The following is a 27,213-nucleotide window of genomic DNA, read 5'->3' as shown; positions in this document are numbered from 1 at the left end:
TTCTCCTGACCTGACGTTCATGAGCCATGCAGTCTTCCAGCGACTGACATGTCAATCTAACTGCAGGCATTCACATCTGCTGGAACCTCAAAAGCCCTCACCCCTCAGTGCTAATCGCAGCTGCTTGTGACGAAACATAGGTATAATAGACTTAATTAGGTAGAATTTAGATATAGTTAATATATTATACTTTTTAGGATAGAAGATTGAATAAATGGTCAGTTTTCAAGGCTCCCAGAAATTCCCCTTTAAGAAGGGAGAGTTAAAAATTTCAAGGTCTTCCAAGGTCCCTGTTACAAAAGAATGTGAACCAGAAACACCTTTTAAGTTGGAAAATCCATTTCAGTGTCTCTGTTGCCAGGGAATTGGAGGATAAACACACATTGAAACACATTGTGTGACATCAGTAAGAGGTAGCTATAAACTTAATTAGTTGATGGTGTTGGTAATGTAGACAGATTGACTCAAAAGAAGGCGGCACAGTGGCGCAGTGGTTAGCACCGCAGCCTCACAGCTCCAGGGACCCGGGTTCAATTCCGGGTACTGCCTGTGTGGAGTTTGCAAGTTCTCCCTGTGTCTGCGTGGGTTTTCTCCGGGTGCTCCGGTTTCCTCCCATAAGCCAAAAGACTTGCAGGTTGATAGGTAAATTGGCCATTATAAATTGTCACTAGTATAGGTAGGTGGTAGGGAAATATAGAGACAGGTGGGGATGTTTGGTAGGAATATGGGATTAGTGTAGGATTAGTATAAATGGGTGGTTGATGTTCGGCACAGACTCGGTGGGCCGAAGGGCCTGTTTCAGTGCTGTATCTCTAATCTAATCTAATCTAAAAAAAGGGTTCACGGTACCATAAAAAGACAATTATAGATAATAAAATAATAAAATGAAAAAGTACTTATAGAAACAGATGCCAATAAACCCAATTATAAACATTTTGACCAGATAAATGCTCACAAGTTCAAGAGCAGGGGATTTCTAGCAAAAAACGTGGGGGATGGTAGCTAATGATATTACCATATATGGATCTCAAAAGCAGGAAAAACACACAAAGAAAGGTAACACCTATATGCTAAAAAGTCAGATGATAGCTTAGAAACAGTATAAACATGAGGGTTTTTGAAGCAAGAAACTAGACATATTGAATTCCTCATCAATGCTTCCCAACCTATGACTTACTCGGGGAATTTAAGGTAAAAGTTTACTTTAAATTTTGACGGATATTCTAAGATATTTTGCTGTAAGAATATTAAAGTTAAACTTTTAGATTCTATTTTAGAAATAAGATTATGTGTTACATCTCTTAGTAATATTTGATATTATGGTATACTTATCCACTTAAAGTGTATTGCATGTTCAATTCTTTAATAAATATATAAAAGTTAATAAATCGTCTCATGTACCATTTTGTATACAACTACAAGAACCCCCTATCTGTTTCTGTTTAAGTGGAGATAAACATATTGAAGAGCGTTTCCCAGACCCTTATAATATCTGAGATATTTATGACTTAGCCATAATTATTTAAAAATAGGCTATTCGAAAGGTGGTAATATTCTCTGTTAGTTTTCATTCTTTGAGGGAAGACTAGTTCTGTTCTTTAAACCCAAATAAGTGTCTATAAGAATTTGTCTGGTTTGAACTTAATTAAAGGAGATTCATAAGGATGTACGCTTGATTTGGTTTACTCTCTACAAGGGGTTAAAGTCATAAATCACTTCATGCTATGGTCCACCTTTCCCTCTAACACACCATGGCCCACTGGTGTACCTCCCCCAAGTCTCCATATCAGGTGGAAAAACAATTTGCTTCATACATTATCACTTACCTGAGACATAAATAAGCAAAAAGAGAACTTTAATAAAGTTTATGGAAATTACACAAATATTAATATAAATATAAATCACACCAGTGAAATCTAAGTGCAGTTACAGTGACTTCTTAAATCGTTTCCGAGTACTCCTGCGTGTCGGTCCCCCTTCACCGCCAGCTACGGCAGAGGCAGGTAGCTGATCAGGCTGCCCCGGGGCTTGGGATGATCTAGGCTGCCCGAGGCCGTGAGGGCCCCGGCATGTTGAGGTGAACCTGAGGAGTCTCAGGAGCACCCTCTATCATCCTGGGATTCTGAGGTGCAGGTATCACTGGCAGAGGGGCCAAGGAGCCGTTGTCCACATCAGGAGCGCCCTGAGATGAGACACCAGATGCAGACTGCTGCCGCCCCTCTGTTGTCACGAGGCACATTTGGGCCTTCCTGCTGACGTGAGAGGGATGATCAGTTGGAGAAGACCCCAGGTGCCTCGTCCCTCTCTCGCATTGACACTGATGCATGGAGCTCACTGGCAATGCGTTGGTATGCGGGTCTGTGTGAATCTCCGATAGCCACTGGTTGGTTTCTGGAGTTGGCTGTCGGTAACAGTCGCCAATCTGTCAATGGAGGAAGCCAGTCGCACAGATGAGAGGGACATGGCAGCACTCATGGCCTGGATGGTCTCCTCTACAGTCCGAGCCAGAGCATACATACCCTCTGGTAACCCCGCCAGATCTTCATGCACCTCATGCTGCACCTGCAGCATCTGTCGCCGAATGGATGACCTTAGAGGCTCGTCATCAGCATGGGACTCAGCACTGGCCTGGCTTCCCACAGTCCTCCGAGTGTCGGAGCCCTCGGCCAAAACTGCCTCCGACAGCTATTCTGGCACTTGTGCAGTGTGTTATGACCAGGTGAGAAAGCGGTCTAAGGTTCCCTCTCAGCCTTCACCTGGTCTTACCGCAACAGGCTTTAATTTTAAACACACCGTTTTTTTTTTGCTCCCCCTTGGTGAATCCTTGTTCACTGCTTTCCAATTATAAGGCAAAGAAACTAGCCAGACAGGTTTTCTTAGGTTTAAAGAAAAAAGGTTGAACTTTAGTAAATTTAAACTCTAATTTGGTTAACGCCTACGGATACGCGATGTGCCCGTGCTAGCATGCATACGTGATACACATATGCAGATAGAGGCAGAAAAGAGAAGAAATAAAGTGGGAAAGTTTGAGGCAATATCTGAAGATGGTTTGGGTTACTGCTCTTTGAGCTCGCTGTAAAATCCTTGATTGTAGGTAGGTCTTGCTTTTCATTGGGGTCCAGTATTCTTCTTAAACCTTGTTCGATGTAGGAGACTTTTCTTTCTTGAAGTTCATGTGTCCTCGGTGGGTCCAAAGGCTTGTGAGAAAGAGATGGGAGCAGACAGGAGAAGTCTTCTCACTCCAGGAGTAAACAGTCTTTCTCTCAAACTCTTTGTACAATTCAGAAAAACCCAGGTTTCCCAGCAGGTTAGTCATGTGACTGGCTGGTCTGACCACGTCTGTGTGTGGATTCTCTTGTCTTAGCCGACCCTGGAATGTCTCTTCTTACACACAATACCTGGTGCTCAATGTCCATTGTGGGTTAAATAGGAGCAGGGAATAGCCCCTTTGTCCCTCCAAGCACTGTCTCTTAGTATGCAAACATTTTTGCCAGCCACGGCTGATCTGTTTAAGAAGTTATTTCCTCATTCTAGCAACAGTTTAAAATCAATGTTCCTATGACAAAATTAATATGCCTCATTCTTGGCAGGTGGGAGGTCTGCATGACAGGTGCTGGAACCAAGTTGTGACCTCGAATCTCTACGCGCAATTTGCCCAACCGGTGACTGTATCTGAGCTGGTGATCAGGACGGGAAAGGATGTGTCGCTCCACTCTCTGAGGTGCCCCTCCTCCTCAGAGGTGGTCGGACATCCCCCAGATATGTCGCCTGGCAATAGCTGGGATTCGCCTGCAGTGGGAAACAGGAAGAACAGGTCTATGCGACACTCCGGACTGAAGGACATATCTTTGGTCGCAGTCTGGCCACATGTCTGTGACATTGAACTCACAACCAACCTTCATAGCTTGAATCTCTCCCCCCGCTCCGGCCCCCATCTCCCCGTGCCCGTAATCTGGGGAACTCACCCTCCTGGCTAGATGCTCCAGCCTCACCGTCAGCAACTGAACAACCTCCATGCTCACCTGCCAGTAGCAGTGCCTCCTCCTCCACAGCAGTAAGAATTGCAACAAATGGCACACTGCCACTGGTCCGTGCCCTTTCACGGGCATTCTGGGCCATCTTCTCCTGTGGACACATGACAATCATTTCAGTTACTTGACCTGAAAGACCACCCACTCATCCCTCTTGCTGAATGCTGTCTTTGGGGCCATTGCCATGCAATGTGTTAGACTGGCACACTTCTGCACCCTTGGGCGGGTCAGATGTGCCAGGAATATGCCCATGACAGTGCTGCAGCCATTCAGTTCAGATGGAGAGCTTCTGCTTTGCAAAATCAACACGTGCATACCCACCCACGTGAGTACAAAGCGAGGACTGAGATATGCCACTCACCCTGGCAGACTGGAGAAGGGCGTTGACCCGCTTGTAGCATTGTATGCACGTCTTCCTCACAACCCCACGGCTGCTGACCTCCTTCGCTATCTCCACCCAAGCCTTCTTTGTGATCTGGGGAGGCCTCCTACTTCTGTCTTCTGGAACAGGACCTTCCTCCCTGCTTCAGCTACCAGGAGGAGGACATGCAGGGAGTCATCGGTGAACTGTTGGGCCACCCAATGTCCATCATTGCCACAAGTGGGTACTGGTCCTTTGAAGGTCTCATGGTGGGATGTGTATCTGGTGGGTCGCACTTTAAGGTCAGAATACAGTTCCTGGTTCCCCTCAGCCTGTTATCAGTGCCCTCACTGTAGTTCCTGTTCCTCTTACTGTACTCTGTGAAACATGTAGCGTTATCAGAGCCACTGAAGGTGCTGGTAGCCCTTTTAAATGGCTGTGAGCACCTTCTTCCACCTCTTGCTCTGCCCCCGGTGATGCAGACCTTCCCGCCCATGCGCGCTTTTTCTCTTCAAATCTCCGCCAGCAAGCTTCTAATTCGACAGCGCTCAATCGCAGCGGCAGTGGAGGCCAAGGCGGGAGCACCTGCTTCCGCTTCCTGGACCACCACCCTGCCAGGTCCCGAGAAATTCCGGCCCTAGTGTTAAATACATAGCATTCATAAATGATATTAGTAGATGGTTAAAAGTAGGTCTTCAAGGCTTCCAAAACCTCACAAGTCTTGCTTTTCTTCTCTTTAGTGAGATGTAGGGTGCAATACAGCTTGTAACATTCCTTCCCCATCAATGATGTTATGATCCTGGTGTTTGTTTTTATTTTGGGAAGTATGCGGTGTGTCTTTAAGTCAGCAAAGGATCAGTACTGCTTTAAGAACAAGCCAGCCTCAGAAGTTAGCAGGAGTTAGAGAAGGTGCATTCTGGTTGCCATTGGATACAACCCTACAGAGTGGAAGAACCAGCCACCTTCAAATGTGCAATGTGGTTGCCTTGGACACAGCCAATCAGAGACTGAGAATCGATTATACAACGTTGCAATTACATTTTGAACTGGCTTTTTGTGGATACAGACTGTGCTAACATACAGAAAGCTGGACCAGCACGAACAGAACTGAGATCTCGGATAATTTAAACTAAAGGAAGGGAAGTTAGACTGTGACAATCTTTTATCACTCAAGAATTCTAAAGCCAAATTGATTCATTGAAAAGTGCGTGCAGGTGGTTGGTCCACAGTGGTCATTGCTGGACGGATGAGGAGTTGAAGCTTTGGATGCTGGACTGTTTTTTATTCCCATCAGACAGCTGCGAGGACTTCAAGCAACTTTGGACTGTTCCACATTAGAAGATTTCACTTCGGCAGCAGCGTATATCTGAACAGACTTTATTGTATTTACTATTTTTTTAAATGTTGTTTATATCTTAGTAGTGTTTAACAATTTAGTTTTTCTAATTAAACAGTTAATTTGTTGATATAAAGACACCTGGTTCGGTTAGCCTCATTCAGGGGTTAATAAATGGTTCAATTCGGCTGTGGTTTTCTTTAATTTGGAAAGTTTAAAGTGATATGTTAGGCGAACTGTGGAGTGACGGGACTGAATTGACAGTGCGTTGCTCCCACTGCAATCAGAATCGTATATTTTGATTGGGGTCTTTGACTTGAGTGGTCGGTCGTGACAATAATAAAAGAGTTGTTATTCATATCTGCTCGGGTTTCTTGTCCAACTCTGTGGCAATCTCATCATTCTGCCATTGAGACTGGAAGAATTGCCAATTCCCTCTCAAATCTCCTTTCCTGTCCATAGGTGTGGGTACTGGAAAATTCAAAGCCATCGTGACTTACCCAGCTATTGATGTCCTGTGCAAAGTTGCAGACAGGAGTTGTTTTAAACTCTGATGTTTTGTACGTCTGCTGTCTGTCTTATGTCTATCAAAATCCTCTCAAATCCTAGTACTGACTTCTGACACCATGTTCGATGTGGTGCATAAAAGTATTTATCCAAACAGGGTCCAGTCTCTCGCAGAGGTGAGCTCCAGGTCTATGGAAAGCAGCTGACACAATTTAGTTAATGCCTTGTCAGAGGACAAAGTAGTCTGCTTGATCGTCACCCCATCCACCACCTTAAACATTCACTCCCTCTACCACTGGCACACAGCGGCAGCAGTGTGTACCATCTACAAGATGCACTGCAGCAACCTACCAAGGCTCCTTCAACAACACCTTCCAAACCAGCAACCTCTACCACCTAGAAGGACAAGGGCAGCAGATGCATTGGAGCACCACCACTTGCAAGTTCCCCTCCAAGCCACACACCATCCTGACTTGGAACTATATCGACATTCCTTCACTGTCGGTGGGTCAAAATCCTGGAACTCCCTTCTTAACAGCACAGTGGGAGTAGCTACACCACATGGACTGTTGGCTCATCACCACCTTCCCAAGGGCAGTTACAGATAGGCAACAAATGCTGGCCTTGCCAGCGATGCTCTCATCCCGCGAGCGAATTAAAAAGAGAACAGGTTTCTCAAGCTTTCTGAGTCGTGGTATTCAAGTCTGAACATCTCAGTTTCTACATACAGAGCAGTGGGTACTTGTGGGAGGGAGACAGATGATGCCTATGCTGTATAATCAGCCTAATCCTCCTGCATTGTTCCTCCTGATCTTCTTCATTGCAGCAGAAAAGAGGGGATATTGAAGGAAAATAGCTTAGTTTCCTAAGGTGCAAATATCACAAATGAAAAAGAATAACATGACAAACAATGAAGCAATTAGCAAAGGGGAAATGGCAGAAACAGAAGCACAAGAACAAAGCAGGTTTTCAGCAGCAAACCACAAACAAGAGCAAAAACTACAATTACTTTAACGTAGTAAAACCCAAGATGCTTGACTCAAGGTTATCTAAGCAAATATGACACCGAGCCACATAAGGAGATATTAGGACTGATGCCCAAAAGCTTGGTCAAAGAGGTATGTTTTAAGGACTGTTTTAAAGGAGGAGAGAAAGGCGGAAAGGCTGAGAGGTTTAGTAAAGTTTGAAGGTCATCTTCAACTCCTCTTCTGGCAATGGCCAGCCTCTAGTAACCCTGAATGCCTTCAATCTACTGGAAACCATTTCAAGAGGTAGGCCACAGGCATTGAGGAAGGCAAATCACTGAAGGCAGATCTATATTTGATTAGCAGGTGACAGGGCATACTCCAGTAAACTGGCCACATCACAGGCTTAGTAAAGTTGCAATGGAGCTATTTAATAGATGGGAACACAGTTCTACACCTCCACAATCTATTTTCCTCCTAGTTGCTCTGAAACAGTTCTAAAATGGGCAAGAAATGTGAGGAAATTCCAGCTAAATGTTGTGACTATATCCTGTCCATTTCCTAGTCACTGTGTGAAATACAGTGTTAATCAAAACCCTAAGAGAACATTTTTTAAAAAATCATTCATGGTATATGGGCATCGCTGGCAAGGCCAGCATTTATTGCCCATCCCTATACAATTGAGTGGCTTGCTAGGCCATTTCAGAGTCAACCACATTGCTGTGGGTCAAGTGTCACATATAGGCAGGATAAGGACAGCAGCTTTCCTGCTCTAAAGGATGTTAATGGACCAGATAAATTTTTAGGACAATCTGGTGGTTTCATGGTCCCCATTACTAGCTTTTTATTCCAGATTTATTTAATTAACCGAATTTAAATTCTCCGGCTGCTCTGGTGAGATTTGAACCTATCTGGATTACTAGTCCAGTAACATAGCCCCTATTCTACCAGAACCTCAGGGGTACATAAAAGATCGAACTTGCATCAAGTGGCTGATGTTCCAGACTGTGCTGAGCATCATGATCATCTCGATGACAACGATGGAAACAGACTGAAGGCCAGTGACGGATACACTTGGCATCGGGTTTCTCGATGTTGTGCTCTGCCTGAATACTCTGGGATCAACAAGGGATCAGGGAACAGCTTGCTCTGCAACTCTTCTTTCATTTTAATAGCTTCTGCTTTTTATACTGCTGGAAGCTGGACAGGAATAAGTCAGCATACTCATACCAGTTGTCCTCTCACCCTCTGCACATAAATGAGAGCACAACACCTGGACGGCATCAGCAATCTGCAAGCAATCACCATTCAGTATGGTGGTATCAGTCTGAACATCTCCAACACCCTGAGGACTCAACTTCTGCATTAACTTACAAGATATACTTCAAGCCTCTGTGTATAATTGATTTTCAACCATTTATTTTATATATACATTAACACATACATATATACAGACGATATCATGCATGTCTTAATAACAGCTCATTTATACTATGGCCCTAATATTTACAGGTTTGGACAAGGTCCTATAAAACTTAATCCAAAAGCACATTTTTTCCCGTTCCGTTTCCCACCCAGTAGCTGGCCAAATTGACAGCCTGGTCGGCCACCCAGAGGAAATACCAGTGGCAGCTAGCTACAGGTGGGAAGTTATGGGGACGGTCCCCAGCAATTTTGGGGGGGGGGGGGGTTGTGGGGAAGATCAGCAGACACAGTGGGGGTAGGGGAAGGATCGGCAGACACAGTGGGGGTGGGGGTGGAGAGAGAGATCATTGTGTCTGGGGTTGAGAACGAGAGCATTGGGACTGGTGGCTGTTTGGGGGTTGGGGGGTGGGGAAGATCGACAATCATGGCAGGGGGATGTGGGAAGCCATGAGAGGCAGGGGAGGCAGAAGCCTTCTTTAAGGGACTGCGAGGTAGCACTCCTACTCCTCCTGGGCCACAAGGAATGCTGAAAAAGACACTTATCTTGTGGAGCTAGCAGTTCCTGCCTTCCTTTCACTTTTGGGTTTCCTGAGCCTGGGAAACCTGGGAAGCAGCAGTAAATTGCACTGTGATTGTTCGATTTAGATATGTTAATGATGTATCCTGCCTCTCCATGGTGGGACACTCAGACATCACAATATCCATTGCAGTAAAAAAGACAGAGGGTGCATTTGCGCTATGTTGGGGATACATTCTCCAGTTTTAAACTGTTAATCCCACCCCACCAATTATGCGGGAATTAATATTAAGGCCAATAAATATCAACACAGAAGCTTCCAAACAAACAAGATGTGGGGTGGGGAGGGTGTGGTGATGGTGGAGGTGCTGCGGGAGCTTGAGGACATTTTGTTCGCCTCTGTCATGATGCAAATAAAACGTTGGGTTTAGTCACCCGAGCCATTTTCCGCTTCGTCTGGGGATCTAAAATGGACCGGGTCCGGAGGGACACGATGTTCAAATCTCTGGACAAGGGCGGGAAAAATGTACCCAACGTGGCCCTCATCCTGATGACCACCTTCGTGTGCGGCTGCATCAAGCTGTGTGTAGATCCCCAGTACGCAAACTCCAAGTGTCACTACGTGCTGAGGTTCTATCTGTCCCCGGTGTTGCGAAGGATGGGCCTGGTCACATTGCCGCGGAACGCTCCATGCAGTTGGGCGGTGCCGTACCACCTATCCTTCGTGGAGCAGTTTCTGCGGGAAAACACTTTTGACCACCGGTCCATCAGGCAGTGGTCTGCACGGAATGTCCTCAAGGCCCTACGGGAAAAGGAAACGGTGGATCATGTCGGATGGTTCCCCGAGCAGACCGTCAAAGTCATTTGGCGGAATGCCTCATCACCAGAACTTTCAAACAAGCACCAAGACGTAGCTTGGCTGGTGGTGAGAAGGGCCCTCCCCGTCAGATCCTTCATGCACACCCGAAGTCTCGCCCCCTCCGCACAGTGCCCCCGCGTTGGCTGTGGTGGGGAAGAGACGGTCGCCCACCTCCTCCTGGAATGTGCCTTTGCAAAGCAGGTGTGGAAAGAGATGCAGTGGTTTTTGTCAAGGTTCATCCCAAGCAGCTCTGTAACACAGGAGTCTGTGCTCTATGGGCTGTTCCCAGGGACGCACACCGAGACAAACATCAACTGCTGCTGGAGGACTATCAATTCGGTGAAAGACGCCCTTTGGTCTGCCCGAAACTTGCTGGTCTTCCAGCGCAAAGAGTTGTCCACCACCGAATGTTGCAGACTGGCACATTCCAAGGTCCAGGACTACGTGCTGAGGGACGCACTAAAGCTTGGGGCAGCCGCAGCAAAGGCTCAATGGGGAAAGAGCACAGTGTAAGGTTCCCCAACCAAGCTGGACTGAGGGGCTGGATCCATGGGAAACCCCTCGAACTGTATCGTTAATATTCTCAACTGCTGTAAATGTAAAACTGTAATTGACATGACAATTGTGAAACGGAAGGGTTGGGAAGAAACTCATGACAGTATTGAAGGAAACTGATCTCCCTTGCAATGTTTGTATTTTTTGGTGCTGTTTGGAAACTGTTTGGCAATGTAATTTTTACAGATTTTTATGAATAAAGTATATTTTGGAAATAAAAAAAAAACGTTGGGTTTAGTAGCATATTGATAGAGTTACATAGTTACATCAACAAGAACAAAACCTTGTACTTTGAAAAAATTCAATCTGAGAGACAGACTCCCCAGTTCTCTCTGCTCCAACATTTGCTACAGCCTATTTCTTGGAACTCTCTCCCAAAACCACTTTGCTTTGCTACCTCTCTTTCTTTAAAATCCTAACAGACTATATTTTGCTGCCCTCACTTAACACTTCCCATCAGCTCAATGCTCTCCTCGTCTTGTAAAATGAACGGAGGTTCATCCATGTGAGATATTCATGTTAGTGTTTTTAATGTTTAAGGTGGCATGCAGGGAAGGAGAAGATGAATCAGTAGAACTGCAGATGGCCACATTACCCCAATATCAAACTGAAAAGCAATGGACTTCCTGATGTTGCTACATCAGAAGCCATATTCAAATCTAATTAGAAAAAAGGCAACTCCAACACCTTGTGCTTCAAATCTGGCAGTTAAAAAACACGAACCGGGTGCAACGGAATGGAAGCATTCTCATGATCGTGGTTCCTCAGTGGATGAGTTACTAGTTTGGGCCATGCCATATTTTGGAGAGGCTTGGAGAGAAAGTTTCCAAGAGAGAGAGTGAAAATCCTGACAGGAGTCACCCTGGACCAATTTACTCACTTCTGAGCAGCCAGTTACAGAGTGACATTGGGATGGGTGTAGGAATGAGGTGACCTGCTTGTCCTCTTGGCTGCCGACGGCACCTGACAAGGGGAAATCAGAGGCGAGGTGAGTGCAGAACAATGCCTGATAAAACAAGATATGCTTTGTCGAGTGTTGAAGGTCATAAACTCGGCTGACAAACTAAGTATATAAGAGGGCACCACAGGGTCAAACACAACCAGTTGCATTAGAATTTCAACATATTCTGATCCCATTATACTCACGATTTTTCAGATATGTGGATTTGCAGGTCTGCTCCAATAGGCAACATCCCCTTTGGATAGCTGCTGACAGTGTGAAAGTTTCAAATCAGTCCTGGGATTCAAATAACTCCACTGCTATAACCTTAGAATTCAAACCACAGTATGACCAGTTAGAGCAGTATTCTCACCTAACCCCATACACTAGTTTTACAGATCACATTGCAAAGAAAAAACAAACCTCATCAAAGGACCTCATTTTAGAGCAAGTCTAAATTTATTTTTTAAATTCCTTATGTTACTTACTCGTAGAAGCAGCTGCAGGGAAAGGAGACGGCCAAGATAAATAGCTTAAAGAGGGGGAGGAGTCTGTCACTAACTCAGTATGGCAACAGTTACAGCATCAAGACCCTTCTATAGATATTGTACACGGCAACTGGCTGGATCGTGTAAGTGGCGGGAGGGAAGGCAGATTTTCTGATTGGCCATTGCCTTCCAAAGTCAGATACAAAACACAACACAGAGGCTGAACAGGGTTTATGCTGAAGATGCTGTTCTCAGGAGGTTTGCTGTGAATTGCTGTTTTGGTGGAAGAAAGACATCAATAAGTCTGAATGAAATCTTACTAGGTAATCATTGAAACCGATAGAAAATCTGGATTTTGCCAGAAATATGAGCTGTACACCACGTGTACAACTGACCAGTCCTATTTATATGACAGTTCTTATCTCAGATGACTTATTGTGGCCCCTCCATCATCACTACAGCTTGTCCTTCTCTCAGATAGCAGCTTTTCTGAGATCATAGGCATACAGCCTATTGAAGGAACTTAAAACACTGTAACATCATAGGTCAACATAATACTAAGAAAGAGGTTCTGAGAATCTGCAACAACACAGTTCTATATAATGAGAGGGGTGTTATAGTATCTCAGACCCATACAGAGATACTATAACAGCAGTTCTATAAAACACAGAGGACTGAATCTCACACAAATAACACAGTCCTATATTTTGCCTGGAGACCCACAGACACTATCTATGAATCAATTAATTGAACAATATAGAATGTCTCAAAATAATACCAGAAATTAGTGCAGAATAACAACATAGAGTCATAACGGCACAGAAGGAGGTAATTTGGCCCATCGAGTCCATGCCAGCTCTCTGAAGAGCAATCCAATCAGTCACATTCTCTACCCTATCCCCATAGCCATGCAAGTTTATTTTGCTCAAGTGCCCATCCATTTCCTTTTGAAATCATTTATCATTTCTACTTCCACCACACTTGTAGGCAGCGAGTTCCAGGTCCTTACAATTCGCTGCATTAAAAAGTTTTTCCTCACAACCCCCTGCATCTCTTACCCCAATCTTAAATCTGTGCCCCCCCTAGTCCTTGTACCATCAGCTAATGGGAACAGCTTTTCTTTGTCTACCTTGGCTAAACCTGTCATAATCTTGTACACCTCTATCAAATCTCCTTTCAATGTCCTTTGCTCCAAGGAGAGCAACCCAACTTCTCCAGCCTAACCTTGTAGCTAAAATCCAATAACCCTGGAACCATTCTGTTAAATCTCCTCTGCTTCCTCTCAAAGACCCTCACATCCTTCCTAAAGTGTGGTGACCAGAACTGGGCACAATGCTCTAGTTCTGGCCTAACCAGAGCTTTATAAAGGGTCAGCATAACTTCCCTGTTTCTGTACTTAATACCTCTATTTAAGAAGCCCAAGATCCCATGGGCTTTGCTAACTACTCTCTCAATATGTCTTTCCACCTTCAAAGATCTATGCACATGAACCCCCAGATCCCTCTATCCCTGTACACTCTTTAGAACTATGTCATTAAATCTATATTGCCTCTCTCTATCCCTTCTGCCAAAATGCATCACCTCACACTTCTCTGTATTAAATTCCATCTGCCACGTGTCTGCCTATTCTGCTACCTATCTATGTCCTGTTGCAGTTGATTGGTATCATCCTCATTGCCACACCTGGTATCGTCACGTCTGGTATCATTTGTAAATTTTAAAATTTTACTCTGTATTTCAATATCCAAGTCAATTATATATATCAAAACAGTGGTGTATACCAGACAGGCATTTACTGTCTTTGAATTCCGGTAGTGTAAGACATTCTTGTTTAAAAAACACACTCTACTTATAATTCATTTAGGCCCATGAATAACAAGAGAACAAATTGATGACTCATTCAAAAGGTTGTTATGCTTAATGGGGTAATTTATTTGTACCAACAATTGCAGATTTAAAACAGGCACAAATTGAAAATTATTACAGGAAAATTTAAATGGTTACAGAAAATGATTACAGACTTAACAGATTGAGAAAAAAAAATTAAAGAAAACTACTTTATTATTTTACTCCCAACAAATGAATGCTTCAACAATATCCAGCATTAGAATGCTCAAATATGTTACGAATTAGTCATAGCAATCACCCATAGTGGCCAGCTCCAGTTGATTGCACACTACTTCCGACGCTTGCTTGGGCTTCCAATACCTGGTTAGTTTCCTCCTCCCCTCGATTGCAGTGTTGGTCTCTCACGACTGCAGTAAAGGTCTCTAATGAGTTTAACCTCTTATACCTCTTTTCAGGGGATGGGGTTATGTTATTATGTTGACAGCCACACCATTCGATGAATCTTCTTTAAAAGCATCGTACCTAATTATATTCTGTTCCCTTTGTTTAAACCATGTGATTTGAACCCACCCAGAAAGCTGTCAATTTTTCTTTCACGTTCCTCAGTAACTTTCCATTATGTGAAGTCTCTTGTGGTCAATCTTCCAGAAAAAGATGTTTATATTTTTCTGGAACACTATTCTTCATCATATCTAAGTTGTATTGTCTTTCCAAGGACTAGAATTCATAAATCCAAAATACCAGTGTCTCTCGCTTGTCTGCATTATCTCTATTGTTTTTCCTGATAGCTTTTGTTTTAGTTTCCCAGTTCAGCAGGTTAATTTTAGAAAGATTAAAATTTGCACAAAAGATTCTGTTTTCAGTCCAGTTCAGTTCATGCAGAGCATGATGGGTAATATGGTCAAGCTTTTTTTTTTGCTTTGAATTCATTTTACAAGGGATTTCTTGGACCTACAGTAGAAACATTTCACAGCAACCAGAAATGGTATATGGCAATACATATGGAGAGCAGAGCAGAACAGTAGTGTAATGGAGGTCATCATGACCATACAGTCTTAATCCCTGTTTGTCACCAAATTCAGATGCAGTGCTAATAAAACAAAAAGATGACAACAGGTTGGCAGTTAGTCCTGCACGTCACAGCAGAATGAAATTCAACAAAAATTAATCAGGCCTTCCCTTGCAGGTTCCTCTCTGCATACATCTGTGCCAGGTAATTCAAATCATATCAGTGACGCATGCACATGTTGCACACCATCCTGTTGGGTAACCATACATATTCTTTTGCTATGTAGTGCAGTTAGAAAGATGAGGTTAGCAGAGAAAGAGTGGGAGACCGAACAAGAAGTGTTGAGCTTAGTTTTATTTTAAAAGATTGAATTTGAAATTACATTTACAATTATCTTCAGGTATCACCCATGAGGCTGCACTCTGTGTTGTCCATCTACCTCTACCTGTTAGGTGGTAGCTTTGGCTCAATGGTAGCACTCTTACATTTCCATCAGAAGGTTATGTGTTCAGCGACACACTCCAGAGGCTTGAGCACAGAATCTAGGTTGACACTTCATTATAGAAGTGAAGGGAACAATGGGAAAAAAATCTTATTGTTGTTTGTGGGAGCTTGCTGTGTGCAGATTGACTGCTGCATTTCCCTACATTACAACTTCAAATGTACTTCATTGGCTTTGAAGGGCTTTGGAATATATTGAGGTTGTGAAAGATGCTGTATTAATGCAAATTCTTCCTTACCAGGATGCTTCTAAAATTAAACAATCACAAACATTGGAGATTGGTTTTACAAAATGTTTAAATGGTTACAGTAGTGATACAATGGGCATATTCACTCAATCACTTAAACTGAACTCTGTCCTTATTTGTGCAGTTATAGTCAGTTCACATCAGACCTGTACCTGCCTCCATTCTCATTGTGTGAAGTATAAATAATATCGTCATAAAAAAACAAAGTGGGAGTATTCATTTCTGTTGAGGTGACCTTTACCTCAGCTGTTGCAGTTTGATTCACCCTTTGTGTGACTTTTTGAAATGCTGTGAAAATTAAAGCTATCTTTAGTGTATTTGACTGTTAAGTCACATTATTTAACAGTTTCAATATGGAAAGCATTTTAATGAAAGTTCATTTTCGTGTGGTAGTAGTTTCAGAAGCAGGAATGTATTCTACATGCTGGTTTATAGAGTTCTTTCAACATAATCCCTGCAATTGTAACACTAATAGACCAGCCCATTCATAGCAGGCAGTTGGCTGGATTATTGCATTCCTTCTACATTCTCTGTAAACTGGTGTACTGGTGACTATCCCACAGCTAGCAGTCAGTTGGCTGCATGGAGGGCTTTGGGGATCTCAGAATGGTCCTGTTATAAGGTGAATACTGTCAGAGATAAAAACACTCCCCTGTGATATTTTTATCTTGTGGTGAGTGTGAACAGCTGGTATCTCTCAGGGGCAGGACAGCACGGACTGTAACAGGGGAACGTCATCACCTTACATGGGTAAGAATAAGAAATAAGAAATAAAAAATAAAAGAGAGAACTAAAATGTGGAGTAATTAATCTGCCCTTTAGAATGGTAGAGCTAGAAAAATCAGTTAATTCCAGTCAGGACTGACCATAATATTCTATGACATATTCCCTCACATCCAATCCTCTTAAAAATTTACATTGCTTATATAAATTAATTCACGTTGTAGACTGTCATAGTTTGCGTTAATTATGTGCTCCTTAATCTCAATGATAGTAAAGTGGATTGGAATATTAACTTGAATCCACTAGTGTGCACTATCACAATGAAGTGATGTGCATTTGAAGACAATAATTGGATTGAGTTTTAATCTATATTCACGTGAAGTTAAATCTAATTTTTTCCACCCATCTCTGCTTGTTCTTTGGGAACTGGGCTGACCGATCCTTTGTCCCCTTCACCGTCAGGTCAGATTACCTGAAGGTGCTGGGGATATGGTTCGGAAGTGCCGGGGCGTGCACCAAAACATGGGAGGAGCGAGTAGCCAAGGTACGACAAACGTTGGGCATGTGGGGGCAGCGATCTCTCTCCATTGTGGGTAAGAACCTGGTCATCAGGTGCGAGGCGCTCACGTTGTTGCTCTACGTGGCGCAGGTCTGGCCCATACCCCACTCCTGCGCCGTGGCAGTCACCCGAGCCATTTTCCGCTTCGTCTGGGGATCTAAAATGGACCGGGTCCGGAGGGACACGATGTTCAAATCTCTGGACATGGGCGGGAAAAATGTACCCAACGTGGCCCTCATCCTGATGACCACCTTCGTGTGCGGCTGCATCAAGCTATGTGTAGATCCCCAGTACGCAAACTCCAAGTGTCACTACGTGCTGAGGTTCTATCTGTCCCCGGTGTTGCGAAGGATGGGCCTGGTCACATTGCCGCGGAACGCACCATGCAGTCGGGCGGCGCCGTACCACCTATCCTTCGTGGAGCAGTTTCTGCGGGAAAACACCTTTGACCACCGGTCCATCAGGCAGTGGTCTGCACGGAATGTCCTCAAGGCCCTACGGGAAAAGGAAACGGTGGATCCTGTCGGATGGTTCCCCGAGCAGACCGTCAAAGTCATTTGGCGGAATGCCTCATCACCAGAACTTTCAAACAAGCACCAAGACGTAGCTTGGCTGGTGGTGAGAAGGGCCCTCCCCGTCAGATCCTTCATGCACACCCGAAGTCTCGCCCCCTCCGCACAGTGCCCCCGCGTTGGCTGTGGTGGGGAAGAGACGGTCGCCCACCTCCTCCTGGAATGTGCCTTTGCAAAGCAGGTGTGGAAAGAGATGCAGTGGTTTTTGTCAAGGTTCATCCCAAGCAGCTCTGTAACACAGGAGTCTGTGCTCTACGGGCTGTTCCCAGGGACGCACACCGAGACAAACATCAACTGCTGCTGGAGGACTATCAATTCGGTGAAAGACGCCCTTTGGTCTGCCCGAAACTTGCTGGTCTTCCAGCGCAAAGAGTTGTCCACCACCGAATGTTGCAGACTGGCACATTCCAAGGTCCAGGACTACGTGCTGAGGGACGCACTAAAGCTTGGGGCAGCCGCAGCAAAGGCTCAATGGGGAAAGAGCACAGTGTAAGGTTCCCCCACCAAGCTGGACTGAGGGGCTGGATCCATGGGAAACCCCTCGAACTGTATCGTTAATATTCTGAATTGCTGTAAATGTAAAACTGTAATTGACATGACAATTGTGAAACGGAAGGGTTGGGAAGAAACTCATGACAGTATTGAAGGAAACTGATCTCCCTTGCAATGTTTGTATTTTTTGGTGCTGTTTGGAAACTGTTTGGCAATGTAATTTTTACAGATTTTTATGAATAAAGTATATTTTGGAAATAAAAAAAAAAAAATCTCTCAGTTTCCTTACCTTTTCTAATCTAAAGGAGAGGCTGAAAACAAGGCCTGTTTATAAACAGGGCTGGTTATATAGGCAGAGGATGGCGGGGCAGGATGGGGGGGAGGGTTGGGGGGAGTGGGTGGTGGTGGTTTGTGGAGTTTCAGACAACTCCACAGCATGCACCTTTTGTAGCGGACGGGTTCCCTGCCCAGATGCCAGCTTGATTGACAGGCTTGGCTTTCAGTCGAGCAGGCAGGAATCCAGAGCAGGTTGCAGGAGTAGTAGGCCTGACTTGCAATGTTTAAAAGTTGCATTGCTTTAGGCTGAGTTTTCCCCACTATGGGATTCATTAATATGGAAAAACGAGAAATAAACAATTTGCCTTTCTGAAAGATTTTGTTTGATATGGAATAAAATGTACCATTGTTTAATCCTGAGAGACAATTTTAAAAAATTGATCTGCCAACCCCGCCCAGGGCAGCTCATCCTATCTCCTTCCTGAATAGTTGGATACACAGATCACCCACTGCTTGGGGAATGCTATTAGTTTACAAGTGGGTGGGAATATCCAATTATGATCTGTTCAATTTCCCATCAAAATGCCAACTAGTTGGTAGCAACAGTACTTTATTAATGAAGTAAATCATACAGGAAATAGTATCCTTACCACTAGTTTGAGATGTAGTCAGGAATACAAATATGCAAACTAGCAAAAATCACCAGATTTTCTTGGACATGACACTGGACTATCATGGAATTCCATCAGGCCACAAGGTTATAGGAACCTTTCAAAATTATTTGTCTTTATGTCTGATGACTTTCTATGATAATTTGATGTAGTCACAAAAGATTTATCATAAACTTGAACATAGTAAGACTCCAAGGGGTTCAAAAACAGGGCATCATAGAATCATGGAATAGTATAGCACATTTGGTCCATTGAGTCAGTGCTGGCTCTTTTGAAGACTAATCAGTTAAAACCTATCTTTCCCCATATCCCTACAATTATTTTCTCCAAGTATTGATGTAATTCCCTTTGGAAGGCTTCTACTGAATCTGCATCCACCACCCTATGTGCATTCCAAATCCTAGCTACTGGTTGCATAAAGAAGGTTTTCCTCATGTCACCTCTGGTTCTTTTGCCAATCACCTTAAATCTGTTCCCTCTGGTTATCAACCCTTCAACCATTGGAAACAGTTGCTCCTTATTTACTCTACCTAAACACTTCATGATTTTAATTACTTCTATCAAATCTCCTCTTAGCCTTCTCTGCTCTAAAGAGAACAACCCCAGCTTCTCCAGTCTATCCATGTAATTGTAATCCTCATCTTGGAACCATTCTCGCAAATTTATTTATTTATTTAGAGATACAGCACTGAAACAGGCCCTCGGCCCACCGAGTCTATGCCGACCAAGAACCACCCATTTATACTAACCCTACAGTAATCCCAAATTCCCTACCTACACTCAGGGCAATTTACAATGGCCAATTTACCTATCACCTGCAAGTCTTTGGCAGTGGGAGGAAACCGGAGCACCCGGCGAAAACGCACGCGGTCACAAGGAGAACTTGCAAACTCCGCACAGGCAGTACCCAGAATTGAACTCAGGTCCCTGGAGCTGTGAGACTGCGGTGCAAACCACTGTGCCACTGTAAATCTCTTCTGTACCTTCTCCAATGCCTTCATGCCTCCCTGAAGTGTGATGCCCACAATTAAACATAATACTCCAGCTGGGGCTGAACTAATGTTTCATATAGGTTCAGCATAACTTCCTGGCTTTTGTACGCTGTGTCTATATTTATAAATCTCAGAATCCCATGCGCTTTATTAACTGCTTTGCAAACCTTTCCTAACACCTTAAAAGATCGTGCACAAGCAACACCAGGTGTCCAAGTCTTTCCATTCTTGCACTTCTTTAAAATTGTGCCATTTAGTATGTATTGTCTGTCTTCATTCTTCCTACCAAAATGTACCACCTCACACTTTTCTGCATTGAATTTCACTTGCCATGTGCCTGCCCATTTCACTAGATTGTCTATGTCCTCTTGAAGTCGATTACAATCGTCCTCAGTGTTAACTACACCTTCAAGTGTTATGTCATCTGCAAATTTCACTCCAGGGAGCTCTGGATTTGGTTTTCCTCGCTTTACCCCTTGTCAGAATGTACTGAGGTTGTACCTGAATCATCTTCTCTTTAAAGGCCGCCCATTACTCCATCACATTTCCGCCTGCCAGTCTTTGACTCTAATTTATCCAGGCCAGATCCCTCCTTAATCCACTGAAATTAGCCTTCCTCCAGTTAAGTATTTTTATTCTAGGCTAGCAGAGACCCACAAAACATTTGTGATGCAATTAGCATCTTTATTGCAACAGTACATCTTCAAATCTCCATCTCATGCCATTCCATCCTTCTCATGCCAGCCCTCTCATGCCATACCCATCCCATTCATTTCAAACCTCTCATATCATTCCCAATCCCATCGCCTTTTTCCTCTGCCATCCCCATCCCATCCCTCCCATACATTCCCTCCACTTCCCATGCCTCCCCCCACCTCCCCCCCCATTTAAGACCTGCTCAAGTCTGAAAAAAAAAACCCAACCCGAACCCGGCAGAACCACATCGGACCCGAGCCCTTCCATTTTTTCCCGTGCCCGACCCGAGCCAACCCGTGCCTGACCCGACTCGAGGCCGACCCGACCCGACAACCGGAATGTTCACTTTACCTACCTTCCGATTCCGAAACCGTTTTTCACTTTTTCAGTTTGAAATACTTGCTGTAAGTTTATCCAGTGAGCAGCTGAGATGCAGAGACCAGGAAGGTCCTGAGTGATTAATTATTATAAAACATACAGTCGTAGAGAGTCACAGAGTCGTACAGCATGGAAACAGGCCCTTCGGCCCACTGCGTCCATGCTGACCATAATGCCTATCTATACTAATCCCATCTGCCTACATTAATTCCATATCCCTCTATGCCTTGCTCATTCAAGGACCTGTCCAGATGCCTCATAAATGTCGCTACTGTTCCTGCCTCCACCACCTCCTCAGGCAGCTCATTCCAGATACCCACTATTCTTAGTGTGAAAAATTTACCCCTTTGATCCCCTTTAAACCTCCTCCCTCTCACCTTAAATCTATGCCCTCTAGTTTTAGTCACCCCTACTATGGGAAACAGACTCTGGCTATCTACCCTATCTATGCCTCAAATCATTTTATATACCTCTATCATGTCCCCTTCTCAGCCTCCTTCGCTCCAGGGAAAACAGACCCAGCCTATCCAATCTTTCTTTATAACTCAAGCCCTCCAAACCAGGCAACATCCTTGTGAATCTTCTCTGTACCCTCTCTAGCTTATTCACAGCTTTCCTGTAGTGCAGTGACCAGAATTGCACACAGTACTCCAAATGCGGCCTAACCGTCATGTACAACTGTAACATGACGTCCCAACTCGTGTACTCAATGCCTCGGCCAATCAAGGCAAGCATACCAAACGCCTTCTTCACCACCCTGTCTACCTGTGTTGCCACTTTCAGGGAACTATGTACTTGCACCCCAAGGTCTCTCTGCTCAACAACACTCCCTAGGGCCCTGCCATTCACTGTATATGTCCTGCCCTGGTTTAACTTCCCAAAATGCATCACTTCACACTTGTCTGCGTTAAATCCCATTTGCCAATCCCTTGCCCACTTTCCCAGTTGATCTATATCCTGTTGTAACCTTAGACAACCTTCTTCACTGTCCACTATACCACCAGTTTTGGTGTCATCTGCAAACTTACTAATCATGCCCCTAACATTCACATCCAAGTCATTAATATATATGACAAACAACAGAGGGCCCAGCACTGATCCCTGCGGCACACCACTGGTCACCGGCCTCCAATCTGAAAAACAACCCTCCACTACCACCCTCTGCCTCCTATCACCAAGCCAATTTTGTATCCAATTGGCTAGATCACCCTGGATCCCATGTGTTCGAACCTTCTGGACCAGCCTACCATGTGGGACCTTGTCAAAGGCCTTGCTAAAGTCCATGTAGACAACGTCCATCACCTTGCCCTCGTCAATCCTCTTGGTCACCTCCTCGAAAAACTCAATCAAATTTGTGACACATGGTTTCCCACGCACAAAGCCATGCTGACTATCCCTAATCAGACCATGCCTTTCCAGATGCATATAAATCCTGTCTCTCAGAATCCCTTCCAATAACTTTCCCACCACTGATGTAAGGCTCACCGGCCTGTAGTTCCCTGGCTTATCCCTGCTGCCCTTCTTAAATAAAGGCACAACATTAGCTATCCTCCTGTCTTCCGGTACCTCACCCGTGGCTAACGATGATACAAAAACCTCTGCCAGGACCCCAGCAATCTCCTCCCTTGCTTCCCATAGCATCCTAGGATACACCTGGTCAGGCCCTGGGGATTTATCCACCTTAATGCGCTTCAAAACCTCCAACACCTCCTCCTTTGTAATGTTGATATGCTCCAGGATATTGCTGTTCCCTCCCTTGAACTCACTAGCTTCCATGACCTTCTCCACGGTAAATACGGACGAGAAATATTCATTTAAGACCTCGCCGATTTCCTGTGGCTCCACACATAGATTGCCACACTGATCCTTAAGGGGACCTACTCTCTCCCGAGCTACCCTTTTACTCTTGATATACTTATAGAATCTTCTAGGATTCTCCTTTATCTTATCTGCCAGGGAAATCTCACGGCCCCTTTTTGCCCTCCTAATTTCCTTCTTAAGTGTAGTCCTACATCCCCTATACTCCTCGAGGGACTCGCTTGATCCCAGCTGCCTATACCTGACATATGCCTCCTTCTTTGTCCTGACCAGACCGTCAATATCCCTCGTCAACCAAGGTTCCCTAAACTTGCCAGCCTTGCCCTTCCATCTAACAGGAACATTCCGGCACTGAACTCTTCCCATCTCACTTTTAAAAGCATTCCACTTGCCAGATGTCCCTTTACCTGTAAACAGCCTCTCCCATTCAACTTTTGAGAGTTCCTATCTGATGCCAATGAAATTAGCCTTCCCCCAATTTAGGACTTCAACCTGAGGACCAGTCCTATCCTTTTCCATAACTATATTGAAGCAAATAGACTTATGGTCACTGGTCCCAAAGTGCTCCCCCACTGACACATCAACCACCTGCCCATCCTCATTTCCTAAGAGGAGGTCGAGTGTAGCCCCTTCTCTAGTAGGGCTATCCACATACTGCTTCAGAAAACTATCCTGGACACACTTAACAAATTCTTCCCCATCTGATCCCTTAGCACTAAGGCAGTCCCAGTCAATATTAGGGAAGTTAAAATCACCTACTATTACAACCCTATAATTCCTACACCTATCTGTAATTTCCCTACCTATATGCTCTTCCACTTCCCTCTGACTATTGGGGGGCCTATAGTATAATCCCATCAAAGTGATCACCCCTTTCTTATTTCTAAGTTCTACCCATATGGCCTCGCTGGACATTCCCCCCTCCTCTCTAAGTACTGCCATGATGTCCTCCCTAATCAATAGTGCAACGCCCCCTCCACTCTTACCTCCAACTCTGTCACGCCGGCAAGATCAGTACCCCGGAACATTGAGCTGCCAGTCCTGCCCATCCCTCAACCACGTTTCTGTCATAGCAATAATATCACAATCCCATGTACCGATCCATGCTCTGAGTTCATCTGCCTTACCTGTAAGGCTTCTTGCGTTAAAGTAAATGCAGTTTAGCCTACCAGACCTTCCACTCTCCCTGTCCTGCCCTTGCCCGGCCTGCCAACTGGACTTGCTTGCTTTACCCTCTCCATTTGCCTCAACTATCTCATCTGAGAGACTACTAGTTTAGGTCCCACCCCCCTGCAAGACTTCCCAATTAGTGCTAGCAAACCTCCCCGCAAGGATATTTGGTCCCCCTCCAGTTTAGATACAACCCGTCCTTCTTGTACAGGTCACCTCTGCACCAGAAGAGATCCCAATGATCCAAGTAGCTGAAGCCCTCTCGCCTACACCAGCTCTTCAGTTACGCATTCATTTGCCTAATCCTCCTATTCCTACCCTCACTAGCACGTGGCACAGGGAATAATCCTGAGATTACAACCCTAGAGGTCCTGCATTTTAGCCTTCTGCCTAACTCCTTATATTCATTTTGCAGGACCGCATCTCTTTTCCTGCCATGTCATTAGTACCAATATGGACCACGACCTCTAGCTGCTCACCCTCCCCTTTCAGAATGTCCTGCAGCCGCTCTGAGACATTCTTGACCCTAGCACCAGGGAGGCAGCATACCATCCTGGAGTCTCGTTTGCGGCCACAAAAATGCCTATCTGCACCCCTTACAATAGAATCCCCTATCAATATAGCTGTTACACCCCTTTTCCTCCCCTGCTGTGCAGCAGAGCCCTCCGTGGTGCCACGAACCTGGTTCTTGCTGTTTTCCCCTGGGAGGTCATCCCCCCAACAGTATCCAAAGCGGTATATCTGTTTGAGAGGGAGATGGCCACAGGGGACTCCTGCACTACCTGCCTGCGTCTACTACTCCGTCTGGTGGTCACCCATCTCTTTTCTGCCTGTGCAGCCATTACCTGCGGTGTGACCACCTCACTAAACGTGCTATCCACGACGTCCTCAGCATCGTGGATGCTCCACAGTGAATCCACCCGCAGCTCCAGCTCCGTAATGCGGGTAGTCAGTAGCTGCAGATGGATACACTTCCTGCACACGTGGTTGTCAGGGACGCTTCCAGTGTCCCTGATTTCCCACATAGCGCAGGAGGAGCATATCACGGGGCTGAGCTCTCCTGCCATGACTTACCCTTAGGTTAATTAGTTACTCCCTGAATTAAAAAACACTAATTATACTCAGGAACAAAAACAAGAAACGCTGGAATCACTCAGCAGGTCTGGCAGCATCTGTGGAAAGAGAAGCAGAGTTAACGTTTCGGGTCAGTGACCCTTCTTCGGAACTGACAAATATTAGAAAAGTCACAGATTATAAACAAGTGAGGTAGGGGTGGGGCAAGAGATAACAAAGGAGAAGGTGCAGATTGGACCAGGCCACATAGCTGACCAAAAGGTCACGGAGCAAAGGCAAACAATATGTTAATGGTGTGTTGAAAGACAAAGCATTAGTACAGATTAGGTGTGAATACACTGAATATTGAACAGCAGCAAGTGCAAACCTGAAGAAAAACAACCTGAAAAAAACAGTGGGTAAGCAAACTGAACAAACTAAGATGAAATGAAATAAATGCAAAAAAAGATTGTAAAAAATGCAAAAAGGAATGTAAAAAAAAGGAAGAAAAAATAACTAAAAATGACTCAGGGCCTTGTTCTACCCACTTCAATCTAAAATTCTTAAAAAAAAACAGTATTTATATCAAAAATATAAAATGATCACTGTCAGGACCCCAGTCTCGTACTGTACTGTATGTGTGTAGACCACAGCACTAGATAATCTGCCCACAAGGATATTGATCCCACATTATGTCCAGGTACAACCTGTCCGTCTTGAACATGTCCCTCTGTCACAGAACTGATTCCAATCTTCAAGGAATCTGAAGCCCTCCCTCATGCACCATGTCTCTAGGCAAACATGAATATGCCATATCCTCCTATTTCTACTCTCACTAGTGCTTGGCATTGGAGTAATCCAGAGATTACTACCTTGGAGGTCCTGCTTTTTAAACTTTCCCCTAGCTCCTTAAATCTGACCTCAGGGAAGAAATGCTGTTTTTAATCAATCTTTAGCTTTAGGGCCTTGTATCTGTTCCAGTGAAAAAAATGAACAGCTAAATGTGATGTTACACTACAATTCGTGATATGTTCCTGACCTTTGCTTTTAATCTGATCTCCTATGGCATTGCTTATTTGCAATATGAGATCTGGATTGTGGCTGTAATATTTAGCTGCTAACATAACTAGATCCTGTGATGTTCCTGGGACTAAACATTAAGATTCAGCCACAGTTAGCAAGAGACAGAACTGCTGCATGCTGTTAAAATCAGATCAAGTTTAGCAAGGTGTTTAGCACCATTCACTTTCTCTATGATAGTGATTGTCGATGTCAAGTATCTTTCTCGTTGAATGGCTTGGATTTATGATCGCATATCAACACAGATTCTAATTTGGGTCTCGCTCTTGGGTTTCTTGATGATTTGTATGGGTGAGACTCAAGGGGTAAGTTCATCCCCAACTTTGTCAATAATTTCAATGTCAAGTACGTGCTGAAGTTACTTCTCTGTCTGCTTTCTGACATGAAATGGTATTTGTTGGTATTGATGTGCAACGGGGGGCACACTAGGGTCAACATACAGCTTGCACGTCACACCTTTCAGTTTGTCGATACCAGTGAAGCAGTTAGCATATAGTTTGAGAATGTTGTTATGCGTAGGAATCGTGTATGTGACTGCAGTGATGTGCAGATCTGTTGCTGAGTGGAAACTGATAAACGTGTCACATTCTCCAGATATGACATAGAATTCAGCATTCATTCTAGTGTCTTTGAATGAGACTGGTGTTTCAAAATCCTGAGAACTTTCAGCGGTTTGTCACTGTTGTCAGGGAAAATGTTCATATTTCTTGGTTTGCAGAGAATGGGGCAATCCTGAAGTTTGTTAAACATTTTATCTTCCATGACATTGACAGATGCTCCTGTATCTATGAGAGCATCTACATCCAACCAGGCAATGGTCACTGTCACACGTGGCTGTTAACTGTGTCCGAGAGAGAGCTCAAAAGTATATTCAGGGTCATCCGCCTCTGCATTGGCTACATTCTCTCGCTCTTTTGCTGTGGTACACATACGTGGCACCCTTCGATTGGTGTTGGTCTTAGTAGTTGATTTTACTGATGAGCAACAAACACAAGCAAAGTGTTTTCCGCAAGCATTACACTGTTTAGCAGTAGCAGGACACTCTGTCTGGTGTGAGGAAGCACCGCCACAGTGGAAACATTCTTTGGACAAGTTGCAGTTTTGTTTGTGAGAATGCTGTTGTTGCTTTGTAGGTTGTTTCCG

The 27,213-nt window shown here is 44.5% G+C and overlaps 1 protein-coding gene across 1 annotated transcript in view; it reads right to left on the bottom strand.

The window, feature by feature from the left end:
• The window catches only part of LOC137380346 (nucleolin-like), a 34,328-nt gene extending 7,639 nt beyond the window's left edge, over nt 1-26,689 (bottom strand). Inside the window, 2 exon segments of the mRNA XM_068052274.1 lie at nt 4,023-4,125; nt 26,453-26,689. Of these exon segments, the coding sequence (XP_067908375.1) occupies nt 4,023-4,125; nt 26,453-26,689 (340 nt within the window).
• Between the last annotated feature and the right edge of the window lie 524 nt (nt 26,690-27,213).

Source organism: Heterodontus francisci, chromosome 19 (assembly GCF_036365525.1).
Source record: "Heterodontus francisci isolate sHetFra1 chromosome 19, sHetFra1.hap1, whole genome shotgun sequence".
Classification (NCBI taxonomy): Eukaryota; Metazoa; Chordata; class Chondrichthyes; order Heterodontiformes; family Heterodontidae; genus Heterodontus; species Heterodontus francisci.
Note: the sequence above shows the minus strand (reverse complement) of the source record. Positions and strands in the feature narration are given on the sequence as shown.